At 47.1% G+C, this 12664-nt stretch overlaps 1 protein-coding gene, 1 non-coding gene and 1 pseudogene across 11 annotated transcripts in view; 1 reads left to right on the top strand and 2 right to left on the bottom strand.

The window, feature by feature from the left end:
* LOC143295046 (polypyrimidine tract-binding protein 1-like) overlaps nucleotides 1-12664 on the bottom strand; it is a 192571-nt gene that overhangs the window by 32992 nt on the left and 146915 nt on the right. For all 10 annotated transcript variants that reach the window (XM_076606594.1, XM_076606595.1, XM_076606593.1 and 7 more), the window contains exons 3-6: nucleotides 7791-7937; nucleotides 5890-6036; nucleotides 2686-2823; nucleotides 741-792 (exon numbers count right to left, since the gene is read on the bottom strand). In XM_076606594.1, coding sequence (XP_076462709.1) covers nucleotides 741-792; nucleotides 2686-2823; nucleotides 5890-6036; nucleotides 7791-7937 — 484 coding nt within the window. The remainder of the gene's footprint in view (nucleotides 1-740; nucleotides 793-2685; nucleotides 2824-5889; nucleotides 6037-7790; nucleotides 7938-12664) is intronic.
* On the bottom strand, nucleotides 569-687 carry LOC143295533 (5S ribosomal RNA). Its single transcript, XR_013057026.1, has one exon. It is a non-coding gene; the product is annotated as a 5S ribosomal RNA (ribosomal RNA).
* On the top strand, nucleotides 8316-11144 carry LOC143295062 (uncharacterized; annotated as a pseudogene).

The following is a 12664-nucleotide window of genomic DNA, read 5'->3' as shown; positions in this document are numbered from 1 at the left end:
TCAAATGGGGATTGAAGTGGAAATAAAATCATGAAATGAAAAAGAAACCTTTTCTTTTTTTTTAAATGAAAAAGAAAGAAAACTGAAAAGTGTTTCTTTCATTAAAAAAAAATGATTAAAAAGAAAGAAAAAAGAACAAATAGTTTGTGCAATCCATGTGGACAAAATATTTAATTATATATATGATAGTCAGTCGTGTCCGACTATGACCATAAGAACAGCAGAGGAGGCAACTGCTATTCCGACTATTTAGGCTAGAATTTGATTATAGTGGAGAGTGTCTTGCCCAAGTTACATCCCCACTCTCTCAGCCAAGAGTGTTTTAGTACAGTCGGCGTTGGGATGGTTCCCAAAGGCCAACTAGCCCACAAGGCTGCAGCACTAAGAGCCAGTGCAATTTTGCCTCCTAGTTTGAGAGTCATAGTCCTTCACAAAAGACTAAGCTGTAAATGATTTCCCATTGACTGGAGAAACCTTTGATAATACAGCTCTCACTTTGCTGTTGGCCCAAATGTAAACTAATGTCAATCTGTGATATAAGCCAAGTGTTGGGCCTTATTAAAAAGGTTGCCAACAGCACCTGGTGTTCCCAGGTGGTCACGCATCCAAGTACTAACCGGGCCCGATGTTGCTTAACTTCGGTGATCGGACGAGAACTGGTGTTTTCAACGTGGTATGGCCGTTGGCTATTTTACAGAACAAAAGAAATAAATGATCAAGACCTGTGGGCCAGTACTCACTGTTCTTATGGAAGGTGATGACCTTGAGAACTTTTCCAAATCTGGAGAAAAGCTGAAAACAAAAACACACCAAATTAAAACACTTTCTAAAACTCTCCTCTCTCTCTCTCTCTCTCTCTCTGTGTCACACCACACCCACACAGTCACACCACCCACACAGTCACACCACACCCAGTCACACCCACACAGTCACACCACACCCACACAGTCACACCACACCCACACCACACCCACAGTCACACCACACCCAGTCACACCCACACAGTCACACCACACCCACAGTCACACCACACCCAGTCACACCCACACAGTCACCCCACACTCACAGTCACACCACACCTAGTCACACCCACACAGTCACACCACACCCACAGTCACACCACACCCAGTCACACCCACACAGTCACACCACACCCACAGTCACACCACACCCAGTCACACCCACACAGTCACACCACACCCACACAGTCACACCACACCCACACAGTGTGTACACCACACCCACACAGTCATACCACACCCACACAGTCACCCCACACTCACAGTCATACCACACCCACAGTCATACCACACCCACAGTCACACCACGCACACAGTCACACCACATCCACACAGTCATACCACACCCAGTCACATCCACCCAGTCATACCACACCCAGTCACATCCACCCAGTCATACCACACCCAGTCACATCCACCCAGTCATACCACACCCAGTCACATCCACACAGTCATACCACACCCAGTCACACCCACACAGTCACACCACACCCACACAGTCACACCACACCCACACAGTCACACCACACCCACACAGTCACACCACACCCACACAGTCACACCACCCACACAGTCACACCACACCCACACAGTCACACCACACCCACACAGTCACACCACACCCACAGTCACACCACACCCACACAGTCACACCACACCCACAGTCACACCACACCCACACAGTGTGTACACCACACCCACACCACACAGTCACACCACACCCCACACCACACAGTCGCACCACATACACAGTCACACCACACTCACACCCACACCACACAGTCACACCACACACACAGTCACACCACACCCACACCACACAGTCACACCACACCCCACAGTCACACCACACCCACAGTCACACCACACACACAGTCACACCACACCCCACAGTCACACCACACCCCACAGTCACACCACCCCCACAGTCACACCACACCACACAGTCACACCACACCCCACAGTCACACCACACTCACACACCACACCCCACAGTCACACCACACACACAGTCACACCACACTCACACACCACACACACAGTCACACCACACCCACACCACACAGTCACACCACACCCACAGTCACACCACACCCCACAGTCACACCACACCCCACAGTCACACCACACAGTCACACCACACCCACAGTCACACCACACCCACAGTCACACCACACCCACAGTCACACCACACCCCACAGTCACACCACACCCCACAGTCACACCACACACACAGTCACACCACACTCACACACCACACACACAGTCACACCACACCCACACCACACAGTCACACCACACCCACACCACACAGTCACACCACACCCCACAGTCACACCACACCCCACAGTCACACCACACCCACAGTCACACCACACCCCACACACCCCACCCACACAGTCACACCCCACCCACACAGTCACACCACACCCCACACCACACCCACAGTCACACCACACCCCACAGTCACACCACACACACAGTCACACCACACTCACACACCACACACACAGTCACACCCCACCCACACAGCCACACCACACCCCACACCCACACCCACAGTCACACCACACCCCACACACCCACACACCCCACCCACACAGTCCCAGACTGAAAAAGAAAAGACGACAGAACAAGGGGAGAGCAATGCAGCAGCATGACGGACCTGATGCAGGACGTCCAGAGTGACGGGGTAGCCCAGGTTGTCCACGATGACCCTCAGGATGGTGTTCTGCTGGGCCTCCTCGGGGGACCCCCCTTGCACCACCTGTGCGGCTTGCAGCGCTGCCTGTGCGTTCGTGTTCTGCAACATCGCACAGGGGTTGTTGACTCACAGTCACACACCCACGTGTTACCACTCTTACTGCTGCCACACAGCATGGATCGGTTTCAGTTTTCAGTTTCAGCAGCTCAAGGAGGCGTCACTGCGTTCGGACAAATCCATATACGCTACACCAAATCTGCCAAGCAGATGCCTGACCAGCAGCGTAACCCAACGCGCTTAGTCAGGCCTTGAGAAAAAAAAAAAGGAACTACTACTAATAATAATAATACGTATGAGACGCAAAAACTTGATGAAGTCAACTTTAAGCGTACAAAATAAAATAAAATAAAACAAAATAAAATGGATCGACACACAATCATGACCAGAGCGATGTGTCAACAGACAGCCATGTAGAAGCAAGGTGGACATGCAAGGAAATCGATCAGATGATAATGTTTGTATGGAAGCAAAGTGGCACACACACAGACATCCAGTAGAGACTCACTGAAACATGAACAGATCACATGTTGATGACTTTGGAACAAACAGAACACATGTAGACACATTCGTATTTGTATTTGTATATGTTTATATCACAGCAGATTTCTCTGTGTGAAATTCGGGCTGCTCTCCCCAGGGAGAGTACGTCGCTACACTACAGCGCCACCAATTTTTTTTGTGTGTGTGTATTTTTTCCTGCGTGCAGTTTTATTTGCTTTTCCTATCGAAGTGGATTTTTCAACAGAATTTTGCCAGGAACGACCCTTTTGTTACCGTGGGTTCTTTTATGTGCTCAAAGTGCATGCTGCACACAGGACCTCAGTTTATCATCTCATCTTAATGACAAGCGTCCAGACCACCACTCAAGGTCTAGTGGAGGGGGAGAAAATATCAGCAGCTGAGCCGTGATTCGAACCAGCGTGCTCAGATTCTCTCACTTCCTAGGCAGACACGTTACCTCTAGGCCATCAAACCACATAACAACAATGCCATGCGGAGTGTGGAAACAGTGGTGTGCAAACAAATGACATCCAAGAACACTGTGACAAATACACAAATGTCACATAGGAACATAAACACACATAAACAAACAAAAACAGTGACACATTAACCGAACACATGACACACAAACACACAGAAACAAACAAAAACAGTGACACATTAACCGAACACATGACACACAAACACACATAAACAAACAAAAACAGTGACACATTAACTGAACACATGACACACAAACACACAGAAACAAACAAAAACAGTGACACATTAACCGAACACACGACACACAAACACACAGAAACAAACAAAAACAGTGACACATTAACCGAACACATGACACACAAACACACAGAAACAAACAAAAACAGTGACACATTAACCGAACACATGACACACGAACACACTGAAACAGATGGCTGACAGCAATGGAGTGACTGGCAAACAAATGACACACAAAGCACAGTTGAATGGGGTTGTTGTTTGTTTTTTTTTTTGTTTTTCTTTGGTTTTGTTTTGTTTTATAAACACTAGCATATAATTTATGCAAACATCCAAATTATACCAAACGTCACACACAAGCCCACAAGGTATTTTGTCAGGTTGATCACGTCTTTGGCGAGTATGCTCATCCATGTGGGTTCACGTCTTGTTTTCATTATCAAATTGTTTTGCAACACAAATTGTAAAAATTTATACTTTGTTCTCATAAAAGAGCTATTCAAATTTTATAAGTTTGCACTGGTTCACAAATTCAGTAGGTACTGATTTCCCTATCAATGTTGCCATGGTTCAAACATGGTATTGGACACACAAGATTTATCAACACTCACATTCATACTGAAAACCTCTTCAAGATTTTTGACACTATTTTGTTCCACAGCCAATGTCAAAGAAAGCCTTTAACAAACACTCATTACCTTGTAATAATCACAACCTAAGATCCTGTATTGCTTTAAGTTAAGGCCTACAACTCCGGCAACATCCTCACCCCCTGCCCCTACACTCTCACCCTCTTTATCCCTCCCTCTTTCTTTCCCTCCTCATATCTGACAATCTGTTACCAATAAAACCAAACGTGATTACCTGATCATGGTTTGATAATTGTGTATCACTAAACAAGCTTTCTGTGTTGCCTAATAGAAATATGATTTCCATGCTCTTCAGCTGAGAGCAACTCACTTCATGTGATAATAAAAGCTCAGAACATTCACTTCATAATGATGCGATTCACCAGACAGAAACATTTCCATATTCTGATCTTGAGAGCAAGTCACTTAAAAAAAAAAGCTTAGCACATTGGCTCAAAGGGGATTTGATTATCCTAATTCCATGGCCAGCATATGTCATAATGATACTGTTGCCATGCTGAAGACAGAGCGAGCTGGAAATGGTGTGCCTTGAGATCAAGATCATCTTGCACAAGGTTGTGGTGTGATGTGTTTTTTACAGGGTGTGTATCTTTCATACAGTGAGTGATACCTCAGTAGTGTGGCTTCTTTTGTCAATGTTGAGGGACCATAGTTTGCACCTCTTTATTATGTCTACCTGCAGTGAATGTACAGCAATGTTTACATGTCAGTCTTAACTGTTTTTAGCACACCTGAAGGCAATTTTTTGTCTGCCGCGTGTTTTCTTACTCCCCCCCCCCCCCCCTTAATTTTCCGCTTCATAAGAGCTGAAAATGATTACTGAAGCAGAACTGTTTCATTACACATGTATGTGTGTTTGTGTGTTTGTGTGTGTTTGTGTTTGTGTGTGTGTGTGTGTGTGTGTGTGTGTGTGTGTGTGTGTGTGTGTGTTCATGTGTGTATGTGTGTCTTTGTGTCTCTGTGTGTGCAAGCCCAGATGCACACTTACATGCCAACGTCTTTCCCTGAATGAACAGGTATTTTTCAGACCAGTTTTTTTTTTCTGCTGCTTAGACTGGTAGACACATCTTTTGCTGCTGACATCTTTTTGGTATTTTCCTCAGTTCAAGCCACCAGTCCAAAAAACATATTACAGCACTGGTTTTGATATCTTGCCAATCACCTGACTCGTCAGAGGTCAAGGTGACATACAGCAGGCAGATTCAGGTTACCCCCACCTGAGTGGCAGACTCACCTGGAAAGCATGTGAAGCATCTGTCTTGAGCTCCTTGTGGTTGGAGAACTGGACGTAGCAGGGCTTGTGTCGAACATGCGCTGGGTTGGTGGCGTAGAAAGAGACCATGTTGATGGCCGCATTCTCCTCACTGAACTCTAGAAAGGCCTGTTAACCAGTCAGTAAAATGTCCATCAAGTAACTGTTCAGTCAGCCTATCACTGTCACTGTGATCATGATGACAATGAGCCTGTCACATCACCAGACTGTCACTGTGATCATGATGACAATGAGCCTGTCACATCACCAGACTGTCACTGTGATCATGACAATGAGCCTGTCACATCACCAGACTGTCACTGTGATCATGATGACATGTGCCTGCCACATCACCAGACTGTCACTGTGATCATGATGACAATCAGCCTGCCACATCACCAGACTGTCACTGTGATCATGATGACAATCAGCCTGCCACATCACCAGACTGTCACTGTGATCATGATGACAATGAGCCTGTCACATCACCAGACTGTCACTGTGATCATGATGACAATCAGCCTGCCACATCACCAGACTGTCACTGTGATCAGGATGACAATGTGCCTGCCACATCACCAGACTGGTGACAGTGATCATGATGACAATGAGACTGTCACATCACCAGACTGTCACTGTGATCATGACAATGAGACTGTCACATCACCAGACTGTCACTGTGATCATAAGACTGTCACTGTGATCATGATGACAATGAGCCTGTCACATCACCAGACTGTCACTGTGATCAGGATGACAATGTGCCTGCCACATCACCAGACTGTCACTGTGATCAGGATGACAATGTGCCTGCCACATCACCAGACTGTCACTGTGATCAGGATGACAATGTGCCTGCCACATCACCAGACTGTCACTGTGATCATGATGACATGTGCCTGGCACATCACCAATTTCACTGTGATCATGATGACATGTGCCTGCCACATCACCAATTTCACTGTGTTCATGTTGCCCATGCTCTGTAACATCGCGCGACTTTCACATAATGATCATCAGTGCGTGTGATGCATTTAATGGTGATTCCCTATCTTCCATTTCTCTTCAAGTTAACTTTTTCTCTATCATTTTCTTCTAATACTACAGCTTGCCCTAGTTTGTGAAAAGGGTTGGACAACTCTTCAAAATCAAATCTAAGACTAGGTTGTGGGAACTGTTTGAACAACTCTTCAAAAGTCAACGCAAACGCTGATTTGTGTCAAAAGGATTTAAAAAGTTAACACTAACCCTGGGTTGTATCAACAGGTTCAGCAACTCCATAAAAGTTCATGCTAACTCTTGAGTTATCACAAAAGGTTGAAAGTTTTCTTCTTATTCGTTTGTGGACTGCAACTCCAACATTCCACTTGTATACTTGAGCAGACTTTACGTGTCATGACCATTTTTATCCCTGCCATGTAGGCAGCCATACTCTGTTTTCAGGGGGACTCTTAATTCCAAAAGGGACCTGTCTTCTATGGTTAAGCAACTCTTTTAAAGTTAACTCTAGCCCTGCGTTATGTCAGAAGGCTGAGCAACTATAAAGCTAACAATGGGTTGTGTGAAACGTTTGAGCCACTCTTCAAAAGTCAGCACTAACCCTCAGTTGTGTGAGAAACTTGAGTAACTCTTCAAAGTTAAAGCTAACAATGTGCTGTTTGAAATGTTTGAGCAGCTCTTTTAAAGACAAAGCTAACCCTGCATAAAGTGAAACAAAAAGGCTGAGAGACTCTTGAAAAGCGAAAACTAGCCATGGGTGTGTGTATGTGCGTATGTGTGTGTGTGTGTGTGTGTGTGTGTGTAAGGCCTGTCAGGTGCGGGGTGAGAGGGTGGGGAGTGAGTGCTAGGGGTGGGGGTGAGGGGGAGGGAAAACACTGACTCACTTGATTTTTCTGCTTGAGGACCAGGACGTTGGTCATCTTGCCGAAGGCCATGCCCAGCTGGACCACGTCCGTCTCCGCCACCTCGTGGGGCAGACTGCGGATGTGAACCACACGGGAGGGAGGGTTCGGACCCCCGTCAAGCTTCACCTGTTGCACACACAAAGCAGTCACTACAGGGTCAGACACCAGTTTCAGTTCAGTTTCAAGGCGGTGTTCAAAGTGTGCAGACTTGATCCCTGTCTCTCTCACTCTGTGACATTTTCACATCAGTCACACATCCCAACACGGTTATGTCACGTCACAGTCAGATACAAACATACATCACAGTCATACAATGTGACATCACATCGCAGTCACACACTATGTCATCAAATCACACAGTCACAAAACCCAACACTGTGACATCACAACAAAGTCACACACCCAACACTGTGACATAACAAAGTCACACACCCAACACTGTGACATAACAAAGTCACAAACCCAATGCTGTGACATCAGATCACAGTGACACACCCTAACACTATGGATCACAGATCAGTCATACAAAATATTCAGATACAGAAATGAAGTAATGTTCGAATATTTTCTGTTGTTCACCTCTGAAGACACACAAAGACATGTGGACAAACAAAGCTCTTACACCAATGTTCCATAAAACTGGAAGCAGAGCTGACTGCCCCGACATAACTTTCAAACTACAAAGGGAAATGCGTATGTGAACGTATCAGTCAGCCAACCACTCAAATCAATCACATCAATCAATCGAATGCTGTAATGAAAAATGAAAAAAAAGAAGAAAAAAAAAGAGATGAAATGATCAAAGGATTTTGTGACTGACACACATTAAAACCATCCATCGGATTCTTTCTCGTTTTTGTTGTTAAGGATAAGGAATATAGTGAGAGAGAGAGAGAGAGAGAGAGAGAGAGAGAGAGAGAGAGAGAGAGAGAGAGAGAGAGAGAGATCGGTGAACGCACAGAAAAAATGAGAGAGAGGGAGGGAGAGAAAGAAAGATAGAGACTTGAGAGAGAGAGAGAGAGAGAGAGAGAGAGAGAGAGAGAGAGAGAGATTGGTGAACACATAGAAAAAATGAGAGAGAGGGAGGGAAAGAAAGATAGAGACTTGAGAGTGAGAGAGAGAGAGAGATCGGTGAACACACTGAAAAAATGAGAGAGAGGGAGGGAGAGAAAGAAAGATAGAGACTTGAGAGAGTGAGAGAGAGAGAGAGAGAGAGAGAGATCGGTGAACACATAGAAAAAATGAGAGAGGGAGGGAGAGAAAGAAAGATAGAGACTTGAGAGAGTGAGAAAGAGAGAGAGAGAGAGATCGGTGAACACATAGAAAAAATGAGAGAGAGGGAGGGAAAGAAAGATAGAGACTTGAGAGAGAGAGAGAGAGAGAGAGAGAGAGAGAGAGAGAGATCGGTGAACACATAGAAAAAATGAGAGAGGGAGGGAGAGAAAGATAGAGACTTGAGAGAGAGAGAGAGAGAGAGAGAGAGAGAGAGAGAGAGAGAGAAGGTGTGAGTATGTATGACTGCATGCACATTGTTGTGTGTCTGAGTGTTTACATGCACTTATATACATACGTGTAGGTATACATACTTATTTGTCTGAGCAAGAATTGGTGTTTTTGTGTGTACGTGTGTGAGAGAAAGACTCTGAGACTGAAGAAGTGTTTTTTTCCCCAATACCAGACACTGAGCAAAACAGAGCAAGAGAGACAGACAGACAAACAGAGACAGACAGACAGACAGACAGAGCAGGCGAAAGAGGAAAAGCGGGGTGGGAAAGGAAGGACCGGGGAAGAAGGGGGGGTGGGAGTGAGATGGGGAGACGGGGTGGGGGGGGGGTGGGGGGGGATAAAAACAGTTTCAGTATAAATACATAGAATATATCCCCGAATCTTGTTCTGCAGGTTTCTCTCTCTCTCTCTCTCTCTCTCTTTTTTTTTTTTTTTTTTTTCTTAAATACCTTCTCCTCCCATCCACGCTGGCTGTTTTCCCACACCCCAACCCCTCTGCCTGGCAACTGTAAAAACACGGTACCACCACCACCACCACCACCACCACCGCAGCACAGAGATGAAAAGACCTGGGCCACTCGAGCTATGCGAGTAAACCAGTCGGCCATGAAATGGGGGGGACTTGCATAAAAAAAAGGAAGAGAAGAATTCTTGTGGTGTCATAACTCTCTCCGTACGGTTTTTTTTGTGTGTGTGTGTGTGGTTTTGTTTGTTTGTTTGTTTGTTTGTTTTCCCTGTTCGCAAGTTTGTGGGAACAAACAATCCATCCGTATCTTATGTGCAACCCCCCACCCCCACCCCCCCAACCCGCCATCCACTGCAATTTCCTCTCCTGGTACTCTCTCTCTCTCTCTCTCTGTTCCTGCTCTGTATGAATGCTGAGCAAGGCAACATGTGCTAATTACATTCTATGTCGGTTGGTCTGATCTATCTCCTTCTCAACTGTTGCAATAGTTTGTGAAAAACCGGTCGGGTTGTGCATACGTTATTTTAGGTCTTTTTGCTAAAAACTTCCAAAGCGGATAGTACAATTCTTTTTTTTCTTATATGTTAATTCTAAGTATAGAGCGGCATGCGTGCTTGCGCGCGCGCGCGCACACACACACACACTCACTCACTCACACACACACACACACACACACACACACACACACACACACTCTCTCTCTCACACACACACACACACACACACACACCAGAATACCCAACATTCCACATAAATCCTACTACTGTGTAACTATTTTCATCCCTCTTCTCCCCTTGTATGTTTCGTTTTTCACGTCAGGACTGCTGGCCTGAGGCTGACCAGCGTGTTTGCCCCCCTCCCTCCCCTACCCCCCCTCTTTTTTTCTTTTCTTCTTCTATTTCAAGTTCTATTTTGGTTTCCTGTACGGCGGTTGGTTGGCAGAAAGCTCTGTCCTCATAACTGTGGGATGGGGTTACAGCATGTTCACGTGCGTTTGTGGTCTTGGTCAAGTCCAAGTCCGTACCCTGCCGTTCGCTGCGTTGCCTCTCTAAGAGACGTGTCTATTTTCAGAAAAAGAAGGTAAAATAAAATGGTGAGAGGGTAGGGTGTGTGTGTGTGTGTGTGTGTGTGTGTGTGTGTGTGCAGCTGCGTGTATGCGTTTTTAAGTTTGCGTATGCGCGAAGGTGTGGAGGGGGCCTTGTTGGACCAGTTCTGTGTTTGAGACTGAGATACAGTGACCCCCCCCCCCCCTCCTCTCCCCCATTAGCTCCCCAAACCCCTCTGAACACCCCCTCCCACAGACAGAGAAGGGGGTGAGGGACGAGGCGAAAGACATGACTCAGAGTGAGGAGGGGGTGTAAGCGAGGGGGTGAGTGTGGGTGGGTGGATGTAGAGTGAGAGAGACACACAGAGAGAGGAAAGACATATAGAAACAGAGAGAGTGAGAAACAGACAGATACAGACAGACACTGAAACAGAGACAAACAGAGAGAGAGGGGAGGGAGGGAGGGAGAGAGAGGGTGTGTCTTTGTACTGGTCGAGGTCTCAGCCCCTCGACGCTGGAATGTCTCATTTCCAATGTGGTCATGTTACGACGCCACCAGTTTGCCAGCCGCCCCCATCCAACTGTATGCAAATCCTGATCCAGCTTATTACTTCATTCACTTAGCAGACCACTTCCTATACCCCATTCCACCCCAATCCTCCCCTCGGCACCCCCCACCCCCTACCCCCACTCTTCGACAGGCTGGTGGCGGTTTAAAGGTGACCGTTCGGGGAATAGAAGACAGCTACCTCTCTCTATAATAATCTCAGCTCCTTCTCTCAGTGACAACTCGCGAGCCACATTAATCATTACAGCGTGCCGCCCGTCCTCTCCCACACACCTCACCACCACCACGCGAAGATTGCTATCTGGGCAACCAGTGGTTCTTTCCTTCTAGTCCCCACCCCAGTTATTATACCTGAATACACCAGGACCCATCAGAACCATCTGCTGCATGGTCCTTCGGGTCATGGGCACAGTCCAAGAATTACTGCCATAAAAAAATAATTATGAAAAAAAAAACTGAAAGAAAAGGCAAGGATAGTAATAATTCCCATCTCAGTTGACACACCTCCGCTATCTCCCCTGCTTGATCGAGTCCTTGGAAGAAAGGAGGAGAATCGGAGATGGTCGCCTGCGAGTCAAATCACTGTTCATCACACTCATTGTTGTTCGAGTGTACGCTCTCAGTTCATGCACGAGCCGTCAGTCCATCCATCTATCCAGACTTCAGTCGATCACACACACACACACACACACACACACACGGCAGCGGCAGCAGCAGCTGCAGGCAGTGGGGGAAGTCTCAGGAGAGCCAGCCGAGCGGCGGGGAGAGACGAGAACCAATCAAAAGCCGCCAGCTTCGGGCTGGGGCGGGTCGGGCGACCAATCAGCGGCTTGCAGGCGGCCGGCACTGGCTCTGAAAGTGTCGCACACTCTGCACGGGTCCTGTCTGACTGCTGCTGCCGTTCGTTCACTTCTCAATTCAGATCGAACGAACGGATAACGGCGTCGCTCGCCTCCCCCCCCCCCCCCCCCCCCCCGCCCTCCACCTCCCCCCCTCACCCCCCCCAACACACACACACAGTCCCCTCCCCTACCCACCCCGTGGGGTGACTGATGGTAGAATGCCATCTATTATTATTCTATTATTACAGGGCCACAATCACCCGCTAATGGAAACCACTCGGAGAGTCTTCACAGGCGTACTACCACAATACAATGATGCTGGCGACCCGTCCGTCCACGTGTCGCCCCCCTCCACCCACTCATCCCTCTCTCATCAGTCACACACACACACACACACACACACACACACACACACACACAAACAAC

This window comes from Babylonia areolata, chromosome 20 (genome assembly GCF_041734735.1).
Source record: "Babylonia areolata isolate BAREFJ2019XMU chromosome 20, ASM4173473v1, whole genome shotgun sequence".
In the NCBI taxonomy this organism is placed as follows: domain Eukaryota; kingdom Metazoa; phylum Mollusca; class Gastropoda; order Neogastropoda; family Buccinidae; genus Babylonia; species Babylonia areolata.
Note: the sequence above shows the minus strand (reverse complement) of the source record. Positions and strands in the feature narration are given on the sequence as shown.